General features: G+C 47.7%; 1 protein-coding gene across 1 annotated transcript in view; it reads right to left on the bottom strand.

Annotated features, from left to right (window-relative positions):
- VTCN1 (V-set domain containing T cell activation inhibitor 1) overlaps positions 1–23879 on the bottom strand; it is a 50847-nt gene extending 26968 nt beyond the window's left edge. Inside the window, exon 1 of the mRNA XM_036071033.2 lies at positions 23718–23879. Within this exon, the coding sequence (XP_035926926.2) occupies positions 23718–23749 (32 nt within the window). The 5' untranslated portion in view covers positions 23750–23879. The remainder of the gene's footprint in view (positions 1–23717) is intronic.
- Between the last annotated feature and the right edge of the window lie 2492 nt (positions 23880–26371).

Genomic DNA, 26371 nt, shown 5'->3' with positions numbered 1-26371 from the left:
TTACACTGTACGTTATATAAATCCAAAGTTTTCTAAACCCCGGGGTTCAAGTCAGTTCCAGGCTCATGTTTTGTGTCCAGTTGTAACCTCTGGACGGACACCATGCCCTATCTTCCATAGATGGAAGAAGTTCACCTCTCTAGGTGGTATCTTTGGTTTGAGACTCTGGAAGGAAAGCCAAAAGGCGGAGTAGTAACAGGTGGAAAAATGCAGAACGTGAACAGACAGACACCCTTCCCTAAACAATATTTGAGTTTGCAGCAAACCATTCTATTTTATTCTTCGGCCCGCTCTATTTATACCTGCCCCCTGATTGCCCATGAAGCACACACGAGCATTTCATCGGCCTTGTGCACACTGTTTCCCAGTGATGCAAGCAGAGCGAGACAAAAGTCAGGATAAGGTTGATTGCTAGTCTTTCCCTAATCATACCTGTGTTTCCCATTCCTCCCTATTCTCACTGCAGAGCAAAGAAAACCGTTTCCAGAAGATGTCTCCAGCCATATAACCGATCCCATTGTGTTTAATAACAAACACACTGCAGACCGTTTATGAACCTCCCATGAAGGGTCTGTAATGTCAGAAAAAGCAGGTAGCCCTTGGGCAGTCTGTGTGGGCTCAACTGAAACAGCCTAATTGTAAGTCTTCCAAACCAAAGCCTGGGAGAGATTTCCAGGGGCGCTCACAGCACCTGCAGTGAGGTTGGGCTGCTAATAAGCACATTCTTGTCATGATGGGTGGTGGTTTTTTCGGCTGCTCTTCTCGCATGCATGGCCTCCTTCCCAGTGCTCCAGCCCGGTGCAGAGGAGGGCAGGAGCACTGCTCGGTGACAGCCTGGTCATTTCTAGAATGGATGGAACAAAGAGAAGGTGCTGCCGTACCTCTCGCCTTATCAGCTCCACGGAGAACCCGGCGTTCTTTTCCTAACGAAGCCTTGATGGGAGCAGGGGGCTTGTATAATTGAGTGACGCTGCAATTCATCCTATACCTATGTCCACATTAAGCGCTATTGTCTCCACAGGATCGCTGTTAGGGTCACAGAAACAAACTACGCTTTGTACAGATATTAGTTATTGTTCTTAAATTATTAATGTTCATTCTTATTTTTAGCCCTTCTCAGTATCCTTCAATTTAAGTGGCTTCTCATTGCTTGTAGATCAAAGTTCAAATTTTGCTTAGAATCTGAGACCATCATGAAAGGCCCCGTATTATCTATGTGACCCTTCTCCCCTTCTGGAGCTGTGAATTCTTAGCAAAATGATCTGTGCATTGCCCTCCGTTGCCCTCTGCCTATAACATTCTTCTACCACTTCTCTGGCTTTGAAAGGCAGGCCCCATTCAAAGCCCGGCTCAGCTCTGCCTTTTCTCTGACACCTTTCCTGAAGGCCCAGCCCAGAGCGGGCTCTCCTTTCTCTTTCCTTAGTGGATTTCAGGGGGTGAGGCAGGAACCGCAGGGGGCAGGGCCCGAGAGAGGGGAGGAGGGCCAGGCACTAGGGTTTAGGATGGGGGCTAGGACACAGGAGATGGAACTGAGAAGCTGGATGGGGGAGGACAGGGCAGTCTCCCTCTGGGGCGAGTACGTTTCCCATAAGCCTTTCTCCCCATCAGTCATGGTGACCTGGGCTCTGGCAGATGGATGGCCCACGGAGCAAATGACCTGGAGTCTAGATTACCTTTGCAACATCCAAAAGCCACAGTGACTGTGGCGACTTTTCATTCCTTTCTTGCCTTCGGGAAAGCCACACTGTCACAAAAGAGATTCAGAGAAGTGCTTGGGCTGTCTTCTCTCAGAAAGCCTAGTCCTGGGATCAGCTCATTGTTTATTCATTAAGAAAGCTGGAAACAAGTCTATCTGTCACCCTCAGAACTTTACTGGAGCACATATACCTGTCAGGCGGTCTGATGCCCCTGTGTTCTGAAATGGGATACAGTGTCATATTTGTACCCCCCTAAGGCATCTGTCATTCACTCTATCTCAGTCATAGCAGGAAAGCTCCCCAGTGAAAGGCAGACCAGTGTATGCCAGAAATCAAAAGGGATATGCTGTTCCATCTTCCTAAAGTCCGACCCTGAGTTCCACCACAAAACCTCACCTGCTAGGACGCACATTCTCATTGTGTAGACGTGGGCATGGTTCTGCAGGTGTGGATGTAGGAAGCTCAGGAGGATGGACGTGTGGCAGTTAGAGAGCCTGGCCCGTTCCTTGAGGGCCCGGCCTGCTGGAGCCACACTCCTCAGCCACAGACCTGGGCTGCTCACACCAAGGATGGGAGTGGAGACAAACCCTGTCCTCGGATCCATCCTTGAGTTAAACTCCTCTGTGAGAGAAAGACAACTCTCATATGATCTCACTGATACGTGGAATTTAAGAAACAAAACAGAGGAACACAGGGGAAGAGAAGAAAAAAATAAAACAAGACGAAACCAGAGAGGGAGACAAGCCATGAGAGACTCTTAACTCTAGGAAACAAGCTGAGGGTTGCTGGAGGGGTGGGGGAGGGGGGGATGGGGTAACTGGGTGATAGACATTAAGGACAGAGGGTGATGTAACGAGCACTGGGTATTATATAAGACTGATGAATCACTGACCTCTACCTCTGAAACCAATAATACATTATATGTTAATTAATTGAATTAAAAAAAAATGAAAATCCTCTGTGAGCGTAACCCATGGCTGGCCCAGGGTTTGGCAGTAACCCAGGGATTAATTGGTAACAGGGCTACTAGGAAACACAAAATTTCTGTTTTATCTTCTGGTGTAGACTTCTACATATTCAAATACCGTATTTTAGTAAAAGCTTAAAATTTAAATCTAAATATAAAATATTGATTTGAGCATAAAAAGTAAAGAATGTATATGAATTCTGGAAAGTTTAAACAGTTCGAACACAAATACAAGCTCAAGAAGAATTTACATAAATGTTGGATACTTCATTCCATTTCTTGCCCCATTTCTGGCCCCCTACCTCCGTGTTTCAACTGTTCTAAACTACTCTGGGCCCCTAAAGATGCCAGGCTGTTTCTTGCCTCCGTGTTTTATTCCTGCTATTCTCCCAGTTCTTAGAACATGGTAGGGACTTAATAAACATTTGTTGAATAAATGCTTCGCCTTAGAGAATGCTTCCCTCAGAGTATCGAGCACGTAGTATTTAAAAGTTGTTGAATTAATGAATAAATCAAATATCCATGCTGTGTTACTAAGGGAAACTAATGCAGTCTTAACTTTCGAACGGCCTTTTATGGGAGAAATTATCATTTATATTCCTCTCTAAAGGAAGATAATCTTTTTAAAAATTAGGGTCTATGAAATCTTGCTGGTGCCATGAATTCTAACACACTGCCTGGGAGGGCAGGAAATAGAAGACCTAGTTGGCAGGAGTGGGGGTGGGGGGACAGGAAGTGAACCTGGAGATGGAATTAATTGATCACTGCTGTGCTTGATCACTTGTTAAACTTGGGTCCTTTCAGTCATTTCTCTCCACCAGTGATTTACAAAATAGAGGTGTCCCTCCACAAGAAAAAGGAACTCATTGGGGAATGGAAAATTTAAATTTCCAGCAACAGTGGATATAAATACCCTTTAAAAATAACAATCTTGCTTTAAAAATGCTCTACATGCTGAATCAAACCAAAAACCGCACACACGTTTTTTGAACACTGGTTTTGCTGGCAGGAGCGTAGGAGAGGTTTGCAGAGGCTAAAATGAAAGAGACTTATGAATCCAGACAGGTAGGGGCAGCACGTGGTGGTTTCTATGCCGTCTAGTGGCCAAAAGCTTCCATCTTAAGAGCCATGCTGAAGACGGAGGCAAAGCTAAGGGGCCACGCAAGCTGGGGGCTCTGAATTAGAGACTCACATAATCCAGGACCCCCCACTCCTCCAAAGGGCGACCACCTCATTTGGTCTTGGTTTTGGGGGACGAGAAGGCAGCACTACCCTGAGATGGTGTGTATACCAGCCAGTTGTCACACAGGTCTGAGGCCTGATTTCACAAGGCCTCTGGTTCCAAAGGAACCTAAACTAAGAATCAAGTGGAAAGGGTTCCTCGTTGCTAATGGGCCAATGCCTCATAGAAGCAAAAGCAAACCTTCTCTGAAGACATACGCTCTCAATCCAAGCCTCAACGGATTTCAGCAGGTGAAATTTCCTGGACTCTATAAGCTCATAATAAAAAATCACAAGGAAAAAGGTACCGTGAACAAGAATTGGTAGAAACAAGCAGCAGATTTGGAATGAAAAGACTTCAGATACTGAAACCACGGAGTACAGAATATAAAATAAGACTTTTCAATGTGTTCAAATGAAGGAAGGAGAGAATGGGAAGCTTGAGGAAGGAGCAAAAGACGCCATCTGACCGGATAAAGGTTTGAAAGACAACTAAACAGAACGTCTAGAAATGGAAAATAAATCATTGAAACTTAAAGCTCTGGGACAAGTTCAGTTACAACTGTATACAACTGGAAGGAAGACTCGGTTAAGCAGAAATAAGAGCTGAAGAATTACACATGATGCGGTATAGAGAAACAAAGAGATGAAAAATATGAAAAAAAGGTAAGACACACCAAGGCCAAAATGAGAAATTTTAATATATATCAGAGGTAAAGAATGTGAGAGAGAGAGAGAGAGAGAGAGAGGCAATATCCGAAGAGAAAAAGACCGAGTATTTTTTAGTATTCATGAAAGATCCCAATTTTCAGATTCAGGAAGCTCAGTGAATCTCAAGTAGGGTAAATGAAAGCTACAAGACACTCCATAACGCAGCTGATGAGCAAAGACCAAAACGATCTTAAAAACGGTAAGAGAGAAAAGACAGATTACCCAGAAAGGAATGACAAACTAATAGCTTGCTTTCTAAAGTCACAAGGGATGTCAGAAAAAAATGATGGAATGATATCTTCAGAGTGCTAAGAGAACAGGAAATGCGAGATATGAAGCATAGTTCTAGTGCCCGGCAGGGATCGCAGACACAGATATGATATAGAGAGAATATGGCACCCAACATGAAGCCTTCATGCCCACTGACAGACTACTAGATGATGCTACAAGAACTGAAAAGTAAGATTTATACCTCCACTACGGGGAAGACTCAGTCTTAATGGTCATCCAGAAAATTCGTTTCAGGCAATATTGAACAAGTTAGAGAAACAAATGACAGACAGAGCTTTGCTGTCCAGGGGTCCAAGCTATCAGAACTTCAAGAGATGGGCGAAAGCAAACTTTATTGGGCAACACCCAAAGCCCAGGCAGCCCTGGGCTCTTCATGAGCATGACCTTGTGGCATTAGCACAGCTGAAATGGCAACCTGTCTCTCCCACCCCTGACCAACACTCACAATGGGACCAGAGATCAAAGTTAAGTTTCAGTTTGTCCTCCAATCAGGGAAACTGGAGGGAAGTGGTTTTAATTTTAACGCGTGTATACGTTTTTTTGTGTGTGAGTGTTAAGGTTTCGTAATTTTTTGTACTTTGGATTACCTGCTGGTTGGTGGGGCATTAGTGGGTACCACTACCATCTTTCTAATGCTCTGAACTCGAGGGAGAAATAGTTGAAGGCCAGGGAGGGAACTACCTTCTTCACTTGGTGCCTTTCTTCGTTGTGTATATAACACCTGTAGGATAATGCCTGGTATGTAGCAAAGGCTCTAAAAATATTATATTCCTTTCCTCTCCCAAGAGGCCAAGGCCCACATGAAGAAGCAGGGTGACGGTGGATACAAACTGTGTTGTTCTCCAGGCCAAAGGGGTGGAGGGTGGAATCAGGAGACGAAGGTCTCCTGAGGACACAGTTAGAAGCAGATTCTGTCGAGGACCAAGAATCCTACCGGGCCTGGGGGAAATGCCTCCCCGATTTTCCCTTGGTCTAGAAACTGATTAGCTTTGTTTCTCACTAGGCTGGATGGAGATGAGAAAAGGAAGTAATGCCAAAGTTCTTAAAGCTGCCCCAGCCACATCTATCTTGACTTAGATTTCAGAAGTCAGGATAAGAAACTAGCCTTGTTAGTTTCATATTTACAATGGCTTCTTAGTTTTTTCCCCCTTTTCTAGGCATATCTTACCCAAACCAAGGACAGAAACAATCTGTCACATTTCAGTCAAATTCCGGTGGCCACCAGAGTTGAGAAACCCAGGATGGCCGTGGGGATGGGGCAACGCAGACCGGGGGCCCAGAAGACAAGAGGCAGGGATGACTGGTGGGGAATTTGGAACCTCTCCATCCGGCCAGGTTTCCTATTACCCAGTGAAAGCCAGCCCCATTCTCCCAAAGGAGGTTTCCAGGGCCTGCCAGAGGAGTCAGACTCTAACAGGGTGGGGGATCCCCTGGGCATGGAATGCTGCTTCACTACTCCAAAATGGTCTCTGGCTGGGGGGAGTGATCCTTCCAAAAATGGGAACGGTGGTTTGACATGTGTGAGAGGTCTGAAAGGGGTAGTTTAGATTCATAACTACTTGAATTTCTGGGCTCTGTCAATGGCTCAGAGGGACAATAGGTAACATAACCAAAAGTATAACAGGCCTGTGGACATGTGGCCATGGTAGGTTCCTCTCCGTGTGGGAGGTGGATTGGACCTGTTTGGACAGCTGGGTGGGACATCTCTAGGGTTCTGGGCTCGGCAGCATAAAGTTCAGTTGAGGCCCTAACTGGTCACAGCACACTTGTCCCCTGCCTCAGCAGTCTTAGAAGAGTAAGCTCATTCTTAGCCGTTCAGTATTTTCCTGACAGTTGTGTAAGGCCAGGTTTTGGGTTGGGGTTAGGGGCTGAGAAAGTGCAATGAGCTATTTATTGCAAAGGAAAAGAAGGAAATTGGAGGGGAGATAACGTGCAGAGAATGAGAAGGCAGCTTTAGTGGACAGGGCCCCTTATTTTCCCTTTCCACTCCTAATAGCCGGGGCTGTGTTTGGGCAGATGTGTCCTCCGTGTTCACGGATGCCACGGAGCCGGGGACACACAGTGACACGCATCGGAGTCGCCCTGGCCCCAGAACCTGCCCTGTGTCTATACATTCTCGAGGCAGATTCAGAGAGGATTACTATTTAGCTGCTAAGATTTCCGGGCCTCCTTTCAAATACTTAGAAAAGGACCCTTTTCCTAGCCACATTAACCAATTATACACTATTCCCGCAAACCTGTAATCTTTCCATTTCCCCAGGCACTTGGGCAACGAGGGGGCACCTCAGTAGCTTTTGTTCTGAAGCATGAAGTTCCCAGGAAGACACCATATTCTTTGAGCTCCCTTGTAAGCCACATGGACTCCTCATTCTTCGGCTTATGGCCTTCCTCCAGATAATGTTTGAGGGAAAGTGGCGACAATATGTATCAGAAGCTGTCTCCGTGTCCTCGCTGTCCCCAGTATGTGTTTCTATCCCGATGCTTGTCACATCAAATTGAAATGATCTGTTTGCACATTTGTGTCTCTCCTGGTCTCCTCCACACTTCTCAATAACAGGCACTGTCCTTTTTCCTTTTTGCGTAATAGGATGTTAAGTTTAAAATTTCAGCTGGGGTTCCAAGATACAATAGATGCTGCATACCAAAGCAAGATCCCACGCCACTGTGCAGATTTTTAAAAGGGGATCTTTGACAGCCAGGTCCATGATTCCGAGACACCTCAATCAGATGAAGGATAGAACAGGGGCTCAGAGTAGGGAGAGAAGATTTGTGAGGTTGTTTCTGAGAATATAACTCCTCCCCGTCACCGATGCACAAAGCACAAAGTTGGTGTGTCCTGGTGACACCATGTACTAGACCCTAAATCATGCTGGAGAAATTTAATGTGGTCTAGAACAGGTCAGTGAGAGAGAAAGAGACAGAGACGGGGGTTCAGGTGGGGGGGATGGGGGGCAGAAGGAACACAGGGCTGCACTTGGAGGTCATTTGCCCTTGTATGAGGCAAGGAATACAGGAGTTTGTCCAACAGGCCAGATATCCTCAAGTCATGGCGAGTCCTCACCAGTAGGAATACCAGGGGGAGGGGACCTGAGCGTTGAGTCATGTGAGAAGTGCACCCTCCCAGGACCGGGGGCTGAGAAGAGGCCAAGTTTTCATCGGAGCCTTCGGAAGTTTTGTCATGTATTTCCCTACTGAATGCACTTTAAAAGGTCTGAGAGAGATAAAAATAAAATTTTGCTTTGATTAGAACCTACTGGTCATGCTGAATCAATATATCAGTCACATTTATTCCCCTAAGTGTCAGACAAAGTTCCTGACTCATCCTAGGCATTTGATAAATACCAAACCGAGCTGATCTGATTTTGGAACATATTCTTCTTCTACTGAGCCAAAATATGTCCACGAGGCAGCCCAACTGAATGGCAGTCCATATTTTATTTCAGGGTTCTCTCTCCTCAAATAACCTTTTTGGAAAGATTTTATATGAATAATTAAAATGAGTAGCTAAATATAAATACACATTTAGAAATCAGCTCCTCATTGTTATGCATAAGTATTGTCTAGCTCCAGAGACACGATCTTTTTTTTTTTAAGTAGGCTCCCCATGGAGCCTCACACGGGGCTCAATCTCATGACTCTTGAGATCAAGACCTGAGCCGAGATCAAGAGTCGGACACTTCACTGACTGAGCCACCCAGGTGCGCCTGAAGACATGATCTCATTATAACCTATGGAAAGCCCAAATATCCTGTGGTCTAGTTTTTGACAGCGCCACTATCAAAGAAATACCACCCCAAAAAGTCCTCTTTTGCAACTTCTATCCTTCTTATGAGCTTACCCAAGCTTTTCCTTCTTGAAATTTCCCCAGAACTCTCTCTGAAGTCCACTCCCTGGTTTCTTCTCCCCATAACTTTAAGTCCATCCTCACCAGCAAATCCTCTCTCCTCTCTCTTAGACCTTTCCCAGCGTTCTTTGCTTGGCTTACTCCATTGAATTCATCATTATGAGCTGGAGGGTGGGGAGATTTAGCAGAAAACACCCAAGATTTTCCTGAGGGGTTGGGTAGAGAAGGAAGGGGCTGTGAATATTTCATTGTTTCCTCTGTCACTCCATATAAGAGACTCGGCAAAGGGCAGCCCTGGGAGTAAGGGGAAGAGGTGACCCTCTGTTTTACTACCTCTGGGGTTTCACTACTCCACAATCTCTCCCATCAGTAGCTTGATAATCAAGTGAAATCCTATAAGAAATTTAGCCCTTTGGTTTTGTTACTGATTAAAATGTGTAGTATAATATTTTATCTCATTAGTCACTGAGACCTGGATGTAAATGAGTGTATTAGTTACTTTACTGAGAGTAGGGATGGTGGGTAAATTAAGGAAGCTAAGGCATGAAAAAGAAAGCCTTGGAAATGGGAAAAAGTGGGAACATTAGATACAAAATTTGCCATTTTCTTTATCAAAATGTTGGCAAGGGGTTAGTGCTGCTCCTGGAAAAGGCCTAGGCAGACACTATTATTTTGGGAAGTCTAGATGGCTGGTAGGGGTGTGAGTGGGTGCAAACTTTAGGGTTAGGAGAGGGGGACAATTTGCCCACGTGCATCAGAAGGCTTACAATGTACCTAGCAAGCTTCCAACCAGTAATTCTACTTCTAAGAACTCATTCTAAAGAACCAAAGGGATGCATTCCCAAGGATGGCAACTACAGGGTTAGTTAAAATTAACATAGTAATTGTGGGCAAATCACTGAAAGCAGCCTACATGTCCAAGAACAGAGAACTGAGTGAGTGAATTAAGGTTCATTATTAGAGGCAGTACAATGTAGTCATAAAGAATCACATCACCCAAAAATATTTATTTATATGAAACATGTTCCCAAAGCCAGCGAATAGAAAGTAGTTTCTTTTTTAAGATTTTATACATAATCTCCACTCCCAACATGGGGCTCGAACTCACGACCCTGAGATCAAGAGTTGGACGCTCCACCCACTAAGCAAGCCAGGCGTCCTGAAAGTATCTAAAATAATATGCACTGGGAGGCGCCTGGGTGGCTCAGTCGTTGAGCATCTGCCTTTGGCTCAGGTCATGGTCCCGGGGTCCTGGGATCGAGCCCCGCATCAGGCTCCCTGCTCAGCGGGAAGCCTGCTTCTCCCTCTCCCGCTCCCCCTGCTTGTGTTCCCTCTCTCGCTGTGTCTCTCTCTGGCAAATAAACAAATAAAATTTAAAAAAATAAAATAAAATAAAATAAAATAATATGCACTGTATGACATCATTTATTAAATATAAATACCGAGGAAAAAGACTGGAAGACATAGCAATGGTGATTATCCCTCGGTTAGGGATGATAAAGATTTTGATATTTTTTTCTTTTGTGCTTTTCTGTATTTCCCAAAGTTTCCACACTAATCCCACTTTGCATATGTAAACAAATAAGGAAAACACATTTTGCAAAGAAAACTCTATTTTCTTTAGGTTTGACCTGTCTTTTAGATGGCGGGCGAACAGACTTCTTTCAACGTGATGCTGTTAAAACAGAAACAGTTAAAACAGGGGGTCAGTGGTTTACACTGTGAGAGTCAGAGCCGGGACCCAGTGCATACGGACTAGAAGTCATACAGAACTGGTTTGTCTTCAACTTAAGTGAGCAGAAGTGTTCATAACGTGATAGGCTGTTCACACCTGCCCAACATGATGGTTCAAGAACAACCTCAGTTCCAGGAAGCCCAGGTGGGCAGCACCAGGAGCTCCCAGAATTTTCAGATAAATGAAAAACACTTCCTTCACAGTTTGGCACCTTTGGGGAATGCCAGTAAAAGCCCACCATCTTGCAACTCCCCTCTTTACAGTTGTACTTGCCTTAAGCGTAGGAAACGGGAAAGTAGCAGGATCCTCTACACACATATTAAACAGATTCTCTTGTAAGCCCCATATTTTCTGCCTCAGAAAATTAGCATTTACATTCAGATAACACCTTTATTGGAATAAACGGAATATATTGGGGTCAGCGTTAGGGCAACTATAATTACCTATTTGCTAAATCTAACGAAGTTGAGCATTTTGTTGATCTAGGAATTTGTCTATGAGAAAATGTCGACCTGGAAATATGAGAAAACAGCCAGATTTATCTTTTTTCCTTTTCCAGCGTTGGTCATGGTCAAAAGCTTTCAAAGTTTGTTTGCTTTCAAGATTTTATTTTTAAGTAATCTCTACACCCAGTGTGGGACTTGAACCCACAACCCCGGGATCAAGAGTCATATGCGCCACTGACAGAGCCAGCCAGGTGCCGCAAAAGCTTTCAAAATTTTAGTCTTCTCATACAGTTTAAGCACAGAGGTTTTGGGGGACCTCTTTAAGGAAAAAAGTCCTTCTGGTGCCTCAAAAGGGCCAAGGACCTGATAGCTTGCAGTATCAAAACGCCTCTCTCATACCAATATCCCTCTTTGCTGACACTTGCAGTTTTACTTCAAAGGGCTTTTAAAGAAAGGCAGTGGAACGTGGCATTTGGGGTCTTGGCACTGAGGCTCCTGGGGAGCCGGGCTCTTGACACGGTACAGCCATCAAGCCTTGGGACCTAAAGAGATTGACCTCGTAAGAGTCACCTTGCCACCAGCCCGGGCACCCTGACTTCCCCAGCTGCTGCAACCACTTATTCTTAGCATCAAAAATAAAATAAATTTCTTTCTAAACTAGGAAAGGGTATAGACTTTGGAGGCAGATAGATCTAGACTCTATTTTCGATTCCCTTTGCATATGTTATATTCAACAGTTGTGATCATGGTTAAGTAGTGAAATTTATGATCCCCTGCAGAAAGTATAAGTAATGGGCCTCACAGAGTCCTGCCGTTAACCAAAGGCTTCTTGACCTCATCATCTCTCCTCACTCATTTGAAAATCGTTCTCAAAAGTGATTTGATCTCCTCTGCTGGTTTTGTACATCTTCTTGTCTTTCCACCGGACATCTCCCTTCACTTTCTCACAGCACCCTAAGCCTTAATTTACTCAGCTGCAAAATGGGAGGATAAAAGCCAACTTCTTCAATCATTTTTTTAAAAATTTTATGTATTTATTAGAGAGAGAGAGAAAATGAGCAGGGGGGCAGCAGGCAGAGGGAGAAGCACACTCCCACCGAGCAAGCCCAACATGGGACTCGATCCCAGGACCCTGGAATCATGACCTGAGCCAAAGGCAGATGCTTAACCGACTGAGCCACCCAGGCGTCCCTTCAATTGTTGAGAAGGTTAAATCTAGCCCACGCTGGTCTCTCCCGATGCCACTCTGGTCCCTGCTCTGCCTTCCCACTCGTCTTCCCTTCCTGCCCCACCTCATAGGCCTTGCACTTTGCCTGGATGTTCTTCCCACTTCTCCTTGCTTCACTAATTCCCATTCAGAAGCCACCTCCTTTGAAAGGTCTCTCCAGTCACCAACGCTGGATTGGAAGTTGATTTCAAAGCATTCGGAAACTGGCCTGCAGTGGCATATAGAGTACTGTATGATAATCATGTGCTTATTTATCTGCCTCTTCTCATCCGTACTCCGAATGATGGTAGGCCCTACACCTGGTACATGACTGAAACCCTAGGATCTCTGGTGCCAGGTGCAAAAGAGATGACCAATAAATATTTGTCAAATTAATCAGTAGTGTATGCAGAACTTGTAGAACCATATTGACACAGGAAGAACCCAATACTGGAGGCCTTGATTATAAGGTCGTGGGACTGTAAGGTGATCCTACAGGAAGGCCAACACCAGAACTGATATAAGTTGTGGTCTGAGAGATCCAGAATGTGGGGCTACATCCCTAACACGGACAGACCCTTTGAAAGCTGGACCCAACAGAAAATGGACGATAGGACATGTATGACCATTGCTTTTAATACTTCTGCCTATTTTAAAGTCCACAGTGTATGGGTCTTGGTGCTTTTTAAAAGTTATCTTCTTCAAATGGGTGAGACAGCTTCTAATTAAAGATGTAGACATGTCAAGTAATGCAAGAGAGCTATGTGTTGCCGTCAATGTCACTGCCATGATCATCTACTCTGCCTCATCACCTTTGATCCTCAGGGCGGTTTTGGGAGGTCCATGTATTGTCCTTGCTTAACAGGAGAAATTAAGTGACTGGCCTATTACACAATATAGATTTGGAAAGGGAAGTCGAGTCAGGCCCCTGTGGTTCCAAATCCCACCCTTTTCCCATCGATCATGCAGCTGAAGAGAAGTAGCAACGTCCATGCCCCTTCCCTTCCCGTGGCTCTGAGAGCTCTCCAAATATCACGAAGATCATTTGACTTTTACCGGTAGAAGACACATGAGACGTGAGGATCTGAAAGATGATGTGGCTCGCTCAAGGCTTATCCGTGCTCGCGCTTTCAGCATCCCTAAGTCAAAGGCTTTGTTTTCACTTACATCATGAGAAATCAAAAAGGCTTGTTTTTACCCTTCCTGGCAACTGAGTGTTTGTAGCAATGCCCCTGGCAGGTGAAGCATTTCTTTTGTAAGCCTGCCCACTCTGGGCAGTGTCTTCCATCGCAGGACACGAAACTGCCAGGGCCCCATTTAATGTCACTTAAGTCCCGCCAGGCTACAATTAGCTACTTTAATGAACTCTCTGCTCTCATAGGGAAGCAACACCCTACCTATCAGCTCTCATCCCGCACTTCCCCAGAGTATTAGACAATACCTACCTGCACCTAACACCTGCTAGATGACTACAGGGGCTGACAGATGTCAAAATGCCTAGTGGCTCCACACAGGGTCTGTCACAGTGATGGCCATTAGGTTGCATATGAATGAAGGAGAAGCCTGTTAAAGGCTCTCTCAGGGGAAGAACTCCAGACAGTGGGATGGGGGGGTGGGAAGGGTGAAAGCACTGAGGATGTAGTCCTGGCCAAGCCCCGTGTCTCACTCTCTTCTACCTGAATCTACCCTGTCCAACAATTTCATTCTCTGTCACGGACATTCGGCTCTGGTGCCTAGAGAGCAACAAATTCAGATCTGGCTACGTGCCCACATTCTTCATAGAGCATATGTGAGATGGTCCCTGAGGACATCAGCGCTGAGACTCCTCCCTGCATCCAGATTAGCTGAACTCACCTCACAGTTGTAAGCGTATTAGATGAGCACCTATGAACTGGGATGATGCTAATACCCGGAAAAGATAACCTAATTAATAATTATAATAATGAGAGGGCAGTCAACATAATACCCATGTTTACTTAGTATCTGTCATTTGAGGAATATGGGGTGAGCTGTTGACGTCACCTCACGAATCCTCCCTATACTTTACGAGGGAGGAAAGGGCAGAAGTCAGTTACAAAAAAGCCTATTTGGAAGAAGGTTAATCAGGGAAGAATTATTGTATAAGGGGAAGGTCTGAAAAATATGACTTTGGATATCAAAGATGAGCGGGCATTCCCAGGATGGAAAATACCAGCCTGCTCTTTTCCTCCCGTGCATTTGCTCAGTCCCTGATGTTGCTCCCAGGCTCCCACAGTAATGTGCTTTTTTCTATTCATGACTTCTGTTCTTTCCTAATTACTCGGGCCCCTAGATTCCCAAAGTGTGTCCTGATGTTTATTAATAAGTATTATTTTAAAAAGGATTACATTTTCATAACATTGCATCAATCACAATCAGATTTCTTTACTTTTAGGACTTTAATATGCTAATATGCCTAAGTGAATGTCCCAGAAGAGTACATTTTAGGTTGAACCTTTTGAAATTACCATTTCTGTAGGTCGAAAACAATTGAACATTGACAATTTCATATGGTCCAACCTAATAATATTCAACGCTTCCAAATTTGCTGGACTACCGAACTCTTCTGGGGAAAATTTTTTTGCAGTATCCGTGTCCGCTGGCCTCACTTTGGGAACCACTGTCTTAGGTACTTAAACACAGAGATTATTAGGTATTTGAATCGTGCATGTTGCTTGGACTCCATGATGCTCTGATGCGACAGGATAATGGGTTGAGCAGAATGAGAAGCAGGCAGATGGGGGAATCCTGCTAGGCATTGAGGCTGTTTCCAAGAATGGTGGCCCAATGTGGCCATCCTCCTACACCGCACTTGCTAGTACATGACTCACCCTAGCATCCTTATGGGACTCTATCCCAACCCTGAAGCTTATGCCAGCCCCTTTAAAGGATAATTGTCCCTATACCATTATATTTTGTTCCTGGACCCTGAGGCTTTTTAGCAGAGTAGAACCAATCATCAAATATAGGAAATGAATGAAAGGCCTCATACCAGAGCAGGTTCCCCAGAGGAAGACCTGGTTGGTTTTCAGTTGTATGGGGAGGCAGGGGAGGGTGTAGCTATCCCCAAACCAGGACCAGGCATAGAGAAGCAGAGGTGAACCCCAAGAGATCATACCAGGATCACAGGGGAAGGGGGAGTGGAATCAGGGGAGTGTCGTATCATGGAAACCAAGAAAAGAGATCAAGAAGTAGGTAGTGGGACATCTGCATTGAATGCTGTTGTGAAAATAGGAACAGAGAAGTCAACATTAGGTTTGGCATTGACAGGAGCAATATCTTGGTATAGTGGGGACAAAATCATGGTTTACAGTAAGGGTCTGCTAAGTGCTTTATATGTATTAATTCACAGTCTTATTATGCAGATTCTAACATCATCCTCATTTTACAGATGAGGAACCCAGGCACGGAGAGAAAAAATAACCTGCCCAAGGCCACATGGCTAGAAAGTGGCAGCCTGGCTCCAGACTGTGCTAGGAACCACATCATACTCCCTCCACGATGCTGCAAATCTCAGAGCAGTAACTCCAGACAGCTCTCTCTTGGCAAGTTTGCGGAGAAGGGAAAAGAGACATGGGGGCATGGGGGCCGGGTGGGGGGGGGCGGCTGCTGGAGAGACTGTAAGGCTTCGAGAGGTTTTCCCCTTGAAGATAGCAAACACTGACTGTGGGCTGCATGCTGACAGGGATACAAGATGAGCAGAGGGAGGACTGCGGATGCTGGCTGGTGGAAGCATTTTCGAGGAGCAGGCGAGATCAGATGGATCCCATGGATCCAGGGCACAGAGGGGTTGCTCTTTGATAGGAGCTGGACTCATCCTCCGTACCAGGAAGGGAGGCAGAGAAAAAGGGCACAGGTGAGTATAGCAGGTAGTTTTGGAAATGGAAAGATGAAGGAGTACCTGTCTGCTGACTCCTATTTTCTCAGCGAAGGATATAGCAAGACAATCATCTGAGACTGGGGCAGGAGGTGTGTGTGGGCGGGGGTGGGGTGGGGTGGGGGTGGTGACTTGCAAGAGGACTGAAGAGAGGTATGAAATGGCCATTCTGGGTGGAGGCGGGGGTGGGAGAGAGCACAATGAGGAGCCCTTAGGAAGCTAAAAGAGACTATTCAATACCCCTAAATTGTATGGATGTTCTCTCCCTTTCTCAAATCTTTCATGGTTTTTATTCTATGAAATTTTTCATTCTAAATCTGCAGAAAAAGAAAGAGGGGAAACTGTCTGCCCTTTCTCCCATTACTGCTGTGCTGGGAGTAGTAGGAATATATTTGGAAGTGATCGGCTAGTAAATCTGAAACGTTCCAGGCAGATGGTTTGGGATTGCGGGAAGCTAATATAAAGGGAAATATGACCTGGGTTTCTTACCTGCAGAAACTTCATGTTTTTCCCTTTGTTTTCATCAAGGCCCATCTGTCCCTCTTTAGAACATTTCTTAAGGAGAACTGTGGGGATGATAAATGATCCCAGGTGAAATTTATCTCTGTCTGGATGAAATCCTCCTGCTTTCCCCGAGGAATCAAGAGCGCAGAGAGAACGCTATTACAGAGCTTCTGGAACTTGAGAGCACATCAGCATCACCTGGATGGCTTGTTAATACACATTGCCGGGCCCCACCCCCAGGCTGTGATTCAGTGGGTCTTGGGGGGGAGGGCGGTACCAGAAATAATTTGCATTTCTAACAGGCCCAGGTGGGGCTACTGCCGCTGCCGTCAGGAGACTGGCTTGGAGTGTTGTAGAGTGTGTTGCCCCTCGGGTGGCCAGGATTGTTCCCGTATCTCACCAAACAGGGACTAGAAAAGAAGGTATCTCCAGTTGACTGAAACCCCAGAACAATTCAGATGCTGAGGTCTCTTAACCCCAGCTGCCACTGTTGGACTTGTCCTTCCTCTCCCTCCCTCCAAATCACTTTGTTGCTCTGTAAAAACAGTGGGAGGGAATAATTGAATAAGAGTAACTCCTACAGAAAGCGCTAACCCTGCCAGGTGCCGCTCTCAACCTCTCTTGCGTGTTAACTCATTTAGTCTCGACAACAACTCTACGAGGTAGGTACTGTTATTAACCCCAACTGACTGGGGAGGAAATGAAGACACAGAGGGGTTAAGTAACGTACTTGAGGTCACCCAGCTAGGAATATGGAGAGCTGGAATATGAACACACGTCAGCTTAATTCTAGTACCAACATCATTTCTACCTCTTTATATGTCAAAGGTAAATGTGGAGGAAGCTTTGGTCTCTCCGATTGAGGGAGCCTTGTTGTTTGGGTAAATCATGGTTGGCTGCCATCCAACACTAGGGACACTGAGCAATATAGGATTATTGAAAGACCTCGGTTGTACCCACTTTTTTAAACTGCATAACCTTGGGCAAGTCACACAATTTATTTTCATTGTCTCAGCAATGAATGTCTGAATTTTCAAGTTCTGAAAGTATGTAATTCTCACTGAGATTTAGGCACTTTTTCTTCCTCAGCTCACTCATCTAGAGCTCAGGTAGCTGTGTGCTACTTGAAATAACACAAACCAGGACTGGATAATCCCCAGGCTCCAGCCTGTTCTGGGGACAGCTCCCTCCTCCATGGTTAAGAACCCTGGCAGTCACTCGTCCCAGAGGAAGTGAGTTTTGCCAGTGATGAGATGGGTTTTGCTTCAAGTGGCAGGAGATGAGGCAGAGCTGATTAGAAAGATACTTTTCTAATAACAGGCAGTATGGCGGTCTAGGTGGGAACTAGTTGGGTCCTGCCATTGGCTGGGTAGGAGACATTGAGCAAGGCGTCTTGCCTCAACATTTGCATCTGTGAAATGGAGATAATTAGGAGTGTGGGGTGGTTCAGCTGGTTAACCATTACCTAGTGCTTGGTCAGGTCTCCGTAGCTCCCACTGCCCCCTGGAGGTTGTGGCTCTTGATGTCAGAAGTGCCTGATCAGGGGCGCCTGGGTGGCTCAGCTGGTTAAGCGACTGCTTTCGGCTCAGGTCATGATCCTGGAGTCCCGGGATCGAGTCCCGCATCGGGCTCCCTGCTCGGCAGGGAGTCTGCTTCTCCCTCTGACCCTCTCATGCTCTCTCTGTCTCATTCTCTCTCTCAAATAAATAAATAAATAAAATCTTTAAAAAAAAAAAAGAAGTGCCTGATTAGTAAGATCTACCTGCTGAGCTTGTATACACAGGGATCTCCCCAGCTCACCTCATTTGTCTTCATGCTTCATACTGACAGCGCCAGACATTTATTCTCAACTAGTCATTCTCAGGTGGAGAGATGGATCATGTGTCAGTTTCATAACCAATAGAAGGTGAGGTGGACTTGATTTTTTTTTTTTTCAAAACAAGAATCTAGAAAACTCTGACTATTCTCCAGACTGTTGTTAGAGTCAACTGTCTTTAGGAGACCCCACTGGCAATTTATCCAAAGTATAGTCTCACGAGAACATCTATTCAAGGGACAGGAGGGTCAGTGGGCTCATGGAGTTGAGGTTAGTAAGTTCTTACAGAGAACTAGTCAGGTATTGGGCATTGTAGAATTGCAAGTAATAACTCTAGCAATAGCTAATATTTATAGAGCTCTTAGGGTGTGCCAGACATATAATCATTACATGTCATTCACATAACCCTAGGAGTTAGGTACTACTGTCACCCCATCTTACAGATAGGGAAATTGAGGCTCACAGAGGCTAATTAGACTAATTCCAGTGGGATAAGTGTTCAAGGTGACAGGAGGATTTGAATCCGGACAGTCTGATCCCAGAGCCCAGATATGTAGCCATGGTGCTACACGGCCTTCATACAACAGTGAACAAGACAAAGGCCAGACCCTCAAGGGGCTAACTCTACGGAGGGAAACAGATGGGCACCAGGAACAGAAATCCATCAACATGGCCAACCACGAACATAAAAGGAGGAATTGATTGCAACCAGAAAGATCCAGGAAGACTTCAAAGTGGAAACACCATTTGAGCTGAATGTTGAAAGAGAGGAGTGGCATTATAAGAGGTGGAAATGGGGAAAGACTGCCAGGCTCAGAAGATGATGTACTTCTGATGGGGGCAGGAACACAGGTGCCACCTGTTTAAGTCTTTCTTCTAATGTGCAGTTTTATCTCATTTTCTAACTTCCTATCCTGTTCATGGGGGATGGGCCCCGAAGCCTTAGATTTTGTAGGCTCAGAGAGTCTGAAAGTTGGGCCCATCTCATACCTAAGTGGGGTTGCAAGTATCATCATGACCTGTGCTGAGATCCTCTCCACGCCAGCCCTTGCGTGATTTTCTCATCAGGCAAACTTTCATTGTGTTGCCAAGCACTGTCTTCTCTGGCCATTAATGTCCGCTATGTTTGAGCCAGCCACCAGCTTGAAAACATGGGACAATGGGAAGCAAGACTGCAGAGCAAAGCTCCTTGAGCTGCTCTTGTTCTAGCCTCCCTCATTTTGTGTTTCATGTACCTTCTTCTGGTAAAATGATGCCTGTTCTTTCTCCACCCAGTAATATCCTTCCTTTGACATGTCTTCATTAAACCCATCGTAGCTGGTGATTTCCCCCAGTCTTAAATGCTCCAAAGAACTCACTTCAGATAGAAGAGTCAGAATAAGAATAGATGAAGGATCCAGAGAAAAGGAAGGAAGGAAAGAAGGGAGGGGGGGAGAGGAGGATGAAGGGAGGGAAAGCAGAATAAAAATTTGAAATCTGTGTGAGCTGGGCCTCATTTCTGCTGTAGTCGTGTCTCTGTTTTCAGGAAGGAGAGCTACCAGATGTTACGGCTATCTGGTGTTCTCTGCTGACTGTGCACCCATGAGCCCTTCTTCAGGCTGGACTCAGAGCCATCCCTGTCCCTTCTTGGCCTCATTTGGGTGCAGGATCTCCTTGGCAGTATGTTCTCTTCATTTTCTGGGCAACGCCAGCTGAAATGCTGCATAGGCCATATTTTTATCTGGAGTGGATCTCTCTATCAGCACCAGACCTTACTGAGCCTGAATGACACCGCTTCCAGCCCTGGGACCTCTCTGAAACTTTGCTCTGTTGACATCCCTGAGACTTGTCTATCCTGCTCTCTTCCTACCTCTCCCACCATGTACTCCCAGCTCTTTCTTTGACTCATCTTCCTCTGCCCACCCTTGAAAGTTGGTTTTCTTTAGCTTCCCATCCCTGCCTCCTTGCCCCTCTCTATGTGTTTTCCTTAGAAGACATCCCAAGTGATCATTCCCTGCCTATGAGTCAATGACTCTCAATTGCTATCTCCAGGCCTGATTTCTCCCGGTTTCAGCCTCATGCCTTCCACTGCGTGTTGAGCATCTCCAACTGGAGGTCCCAGGGGAACCTCAAATTCATCATGTACCAGAGTTAACTAACTCCCATCTCTCCTCACTCTTCCCTATTCACTCTGTCCAATGCAGAAACATGGGGCATTCCAGGCTCCTTCCTTTGCCTCATCTACTCCTACTCTGCACCACCCTAACTCCCCCTCTATTGATTTATCATATATTACTGATTTTCAGTTCTAAACGTTTCTGGAATTGATTTTCCCCTCTAGATCCCCGCTATCATTCTCTATTTCAGGTCCTCATTATTCCTTATACTTCTGACCGCAACTGTTTCCCTACTGTTTCTCCTGGCCTCCAGGCTCAATGCCCTCCTATCCATCCTCCATGCTACCTCGGGAGTAACCCACCTAAGACGAAAACCACCAAGATTCCCCTGCTTGAGAGCCCTCATTGGCTCCTCATCACAACGACAAATTCCTAACTTGGAGCCTGGTAGATAAGGCCTAGCATGACCTGGCTCCGCTTCTCCTGCCTCATCCCACTCCCTCCCTCATGCTTCATACTCTGATGATGATAGGAGAGTAGCTTGTAGCTTTCCAACACCCCATGCTGGTTCATGAGTTCTATTCTATTCTTTTCTCTGCACAGGGTGTCCTTCCCACCCTTCTTCACCTGGATCACACTAACTCATCCTTCAAGACTTAACCCAGCCATCCAGCCATTGCCTGGCTCAGGAAACCTTCCCCAAAGCCTTAGGTTAAGGAAGTGTTGCTGTTGCCTCCTGCTCTTATTATCTCTTGACCTCTGAAGAGCAGGTTGGAATGATCTGTTTGGGAGTCCTCCTTCATTAGGCTATAATCTCATCAATGTCTTAGCTGCTTTTGCCCCAGTGCCCAGTCCAATGCCCAGCATATAGTAGGTACTCAGTTAATGTTGTTGACCAGAACATAACCTCGTTGAGCAGGGGTCATGACTTTTCCGCCCTTGGACTCCCAGCAGGTACTCAACAAATGTTCTATGGGCAAATGCTGTTCCCGTTGACAGCTATAATGGGAGGAGGGGAGGAAAATTCTGATCACACAGTACTTAAATAGCCCAAGGAGGTCAGGCACAGTAGAAACCGCACATGGGTATTCCATCCCTGAGTGGCCTGCATCTTTGAGCATGAGATTTGAAGGTATTAAGCTCTCTGGTAATTATTTAAGGAAGTAGTCCACCACCAGGCCTGCAGAGGATGGGCAGGCCCTCTCATAAGCTCTCCCACATCACCAACGGTCATGATCGCCTCAATAAAAGGAATTATTATGAATTAAGACAATTATGGCAAAGAAAGAGGGTTTGTTAGGGCCAAAAGTAGACACGGGGTTCCCCCAGGTGGGCTCCCATGGCTCCCTGGGATGAATTCTCCAGACCCTGCTTCCCACCCAGCCCGCCCATTGACCCTCTTCCCGGTGGTCTCTTTGTCACAAAAGCTCTGCTGTTCTGTGCCTTGTCACTGCTTTTGCCACTGCAGAGCATGAATAGCTAATGAGGCATGCTGGGGCTACGGAGAGGAGCCTCTGTGGATTCCATTTGGTCTCTAAAGGGTGGGGGAGTATGCATTTTGAACACCCACTTCCTGCTAATCCTCCCACCAAACCAGTCGGGCTGGTTGTAATGTATTATTACAAAGCCCACACATCCATCTTTGGAACAACAGAATCACTTCTGTTGCATGAGTGTTTCACATCTATGGAACCAGAATGGAGGAATGGGGGTGGGGGGGCGGGGGGAGCTGGGACAGGCAGGTCAGGGAGGGGGGTGGGGGGGCGCAAGCCTGGCCCAGAGGAGAGAGCTTGGGTTTCAGAGTTAGGTAGAGTGGATTTAAACGCTGCCCTGCACGCTGTGTGGCCTTGAGCACATGACTTAACTTCTCTGAGGTGATAATGAACTCTCACAGGCCCTGGCAAGGATTAAAGGAGACTTCTGTATGGCGCCTAGCCCAGGGCATGGAGATAGAAGGTGCTGGCAAAACACCAGTTCCTCTGACGTCGGTGCTTCCTGGGGCGTTCTTGCAGGGCAGGAAACCTCAGTGCATGCCCCCCTCTACCTGCTGCTTCTCCTGGGAGCAGTGTCCTTGTCGGAAGGGGAGTGCTGCCCTACACCCTTACTGGCCACACAGGGGCCCCTCACCCCCCCCAACCCCTGCAGCAGGACTAGTTATTCCAGATGGACACAAGGGAGGGAGCTGTCATTTTGTTTGAAGGGAGAGAATTTTCCAGGCTGCCCCTGGGAAGTAATGTTCCTCAGCCTCTTGACAAACTTCACTGTTAAGCTGAGCTTTCTTTTCCTCCTTCTCTCCCTTCTTTTCCTCTCTGCGGAAAAGACACCTAGAAATTAAGAGGATTGGTCTCGCAAACAACCCCTAGAACCGACAGGTACCAGCCTTCCTGCCTTCCTAAACACCATCATGAGTTGTGACCGACATTGAATCACCAACCCTCTCCGGGAAAAACCCTTCCTTCACTTTCCATCTCTTTCTTTGCAGAAAGGGAAGTGATGTCCTGAGGGGAAAGGAGGCAACTAGAGGCAGCTAAGTGAGAGGAGCAAAATGTCAGGGCTAGGCTTTCTTCTTTCTTCATGTATGGGGGCCCCTCCTCTCAGCTCTGGGCTCTCCATCCTGTCAGCTCTACTTGCCTTCTGCATTTGTGCCTCTCAAGCTCTTCCTTCCAGTGTCCTTCCCTGCTCCGCCCCAGCCCCCAGGGTGAGCAGACTGGGGGGGGGAGGGGAGGGTTTAGCAAATCCCTGCTTTCTCAGCAGGAGCTGCAGGAGTCTCCTCTCCAGGGAGCCCCCAGGAGAATGAGGGACCCCCTCCTGGAGCTGGGGGTGGAGGGAGGGTGTTGGTGTGGGTTACACAGCAGTACTGGGAAGTCACACCCCCAGAGAAGGGTCAGAACAGGCTCACCTGCTTCATCCCGGGGACCGTATAGCGGGCCCCCCTGCATCCCACCCATCATCAGTCACTGGTGCCTTCCAGTCCCAGCACGCAGCTCCATGCCGCCCTGCTCGGTGCGCCCCAAGAGCCTCGATGTCTCGGGGAGCTCTAGGCCTGGTGCACGCAATCCCCTGATCCAGAGCTGCCCGGGCAGGTGGCAGCCCTCCATGGCAGAAAACCAGCCTGACCCCGAGTGGCTGGGCTGCGACGCTCGGTCAAGTCCGGCTGGGCTCTGCGCCGTCCGGGCTCCTTGGGGCTGGGTCAGACAGGGCACAGGTAGCCCACGAGTCCTCGGCACCTCCCCCAAAGCCCTCACCCCTGTTCCCTTCCCCCGCCAAGCTAGGGAAGAGTACACTACCTCCAGAAGATGATCTGCCCCAGGGAAGCCATGGCGAGGGGAAGGGTCCCTTCCCGCGGCGTGTTGGGTGCTGGGGGACGCGGAGCTGCGGCCGCCCTCCCGGCGCCCTGACTCACAGCCAGCGCCCGCCGGCCGGCCTTAAATAGGGTGCTGCGGCCGGGAGTGGGGCGGCGGCGGCGGCCGGCTCAGGTATGAGGAAGCAGGGCTGCCGGGCAGAAGTCCCCGCAGGCACCGAGGCTGCCCGCTCCCAGCCAGCCGGGGAGGCCGGGCTCGCAGAGCTGCCTTTCCGGGCCTCGACCAGGCCAGAGGGCAGAGGCCACAGCGGACCGGGGCGGGGGTCGGGGGGGTGGGGTGGGGAGGGCTTGCTTCAGGGTCTGGATGCAGCGCACGTCTTTTCCTCCTGACTCTGGAAGGCAGCAGCAGGGATGGCGATTTAATCTCCAAATAAGAAAGGCCTGGAACAGCTCAAAGTGTCAGGGCTTGTGCCAGGAAGCGAGGAGGCTGGAGTCCCTCCCGCTGGGGGCAGTGGATGCTCAGACAGACGCTGGTCACCACCGGTGTGGTATCTAGGGGGGAGGGGGGGTCATGCCGAGGGACCTCAGGAGGGCTGTGAGCCCGGATGACAAGAGTGCTGAGTTTGTCACCGAGGATGGAGCTGGCCCTGGGCCCCTGAGACAGTCCAGCCCGGTGGGCAGACCTCTTCAGGCTTCTTCTCAGCGAAAGGGGGACACCTGCCCACCCCACCACGACTTTCACAGCCCTGAGACACACTGACTGGCATTCCCCAGAAGCTAGTGCTGTCGGGTGAGTGGGTGAGAAAAACTGATCTCTGACATTATACCCAGCACTCAGATTTCCAAGGAGGCAGGAAGTTCTTCGGGCATAAAGCTCTTTCTCTTGCTCTCCTCCTGTTGCTTCGTCCATACCCTCCGTACCCCGGAGGAGGGCCCTGGAGGGTAAACATCCAGCCTGCCTGACTGCTGATTTCGGGGTAAAGCGCCCCAGGATTTCAGCAGCGTGATTCCCGTGTTGGTGCGTGGGCTGCTGGAACAAGCATGGAGGATGCCGGGACAGGAAGGCAGAACCAGGTGGGGGTGGGGGGAGACAACAGGGGAGACGGTCGTTTAGCAGTCGAGAGATCTTTAGAGTCACCCAGAGACAGGTCCACATTCTGGGTTCTTATTTATTTTTAGTAGTCTCTACACCCCACGTGGGGCTTGAACTCACGACCCCGAGATCAAGAGTTGCGTGCTCTTCTGACTAAACCACCAGGCGCCCCCGCCTCCTAAGTTCTTAATTAATCATGCAACTCTGGGCAAATTACCTTTCTGCAAGGCATCTTGATTGGAGTGAGGAGTCCACGAGAGGGGGTCCATGTGCCTTCCCTTTCCCCAGTGGAAATAAACCTGGGACCTAGGAAGTGCCTGAGCTACCTAGCGTTTCCCGGGTCTGGGCGGCTGGGGTAAGTGAGAGCAGTGATTTCCACAATTCCTATACAACTGACCCCACCCCGAAGGCACAAGGTTTCTGCCCGACTCCTCAAAAAGCCTTAAAAAGAGCCGCCTCACCTCAAACACCCTGGAGCAGGGCCACTGCGTCTGTGTCCTCCAGCCACCCATCATCACTACAGGATGGGCTAAGAAGGCCCTGCGGGAAAAAGCAAGAGGGCCCACTGAAATGCCCCTGTGGGAGAGAGAAAGTGACCAAGGGGCAGCTTCTGTTTGGGGCATGGCTGAAGAACCCCCCCCAGCCACGAGGGCAAGCACTAACAGGCAGGGGGCTAGAGCTGAAGGCATTCTGCTGCCTCCCAGAAGTAGAGAGACATTGCTCTACTTCTGACTCTAAAACCTGAAAAGCAATGCACATAAAATAATGGGAAAATCATTGCAAAGCAACAGACCAATATTGCAAGACAGTAGAACAACATAAATTCGTCTGTGTGGTGTGTGAGAGTGTGTGTGTGTGTGTGTGTGTGTGTGTGTAAGAGAAAGAGAGAGACAGAGACTTTGAGACATTGATCTCTCCAGGATTCAAGAGCCTCTCTTAACATTTTCTTCTCTGAGAAATGCCGAAGCCTCTCGCTCTGTCCTGTGCCCAGACCATCTTTCTGCACTTCTCCTATAAGCAGTGGGGTTCTCTGTGATTCTGGCCTCGGCCTCCTCTTCTCAGAGCACACGTGTTCCTGGGGGGACCTCGGCTGTCCTCTGCTTCAACTGCCCCTGTGTCTGAAGATGCCATCATCCGTATCCCCCCCGCTCCCGTGTGAGCTCCAGCCCCACACGTCCAGGTGCTTAGTGGGCATCTCCACTCATTGTTCTAGAGGGACCACGAACACGTCCCAGCTGGAACCCAACATGGCCAAGCTCGAATGCACCATCTTCCATCTCCTACCCCACTCCTCCTCCTGAGTTATACCTCTTGCAAAGCAGCGGCATCACCTGCCAGGTGGCCAAGTCAGAAACCTGAAAGCCACCCTCTCCTCTCTTCCCTCAGCCCCTACATCCATCTCCCCCCAGGTCTCCCGACTCTTCCTTCCTGTATTCGTTTGCTCGGGTTGCCATAGTGAAGTACTACGGATGGGGTGGCTGAAACAATAGAAATCTATTATCTCATAATTCTGGAGGCTGGAAACCGAGACACTGTATCAGCAGGAT

The sequence above is a fragment of the Halichoerus grypus genome, chromosome 5 (assembly GCF_964656455.1).
Source record: "Halichoerus grypus chromosome 5, mHalGry1.hap1.1, whole genome shotgun sequence".
NCBI lineage: Eukaryota > Metazoa > Chordata > Mammalia > Carnivora > Phocidae > Halichoerus > Halichoerus grypus.
This window is presented reverse-complemented; position numbering and strand designations above follow the sequence as displayed.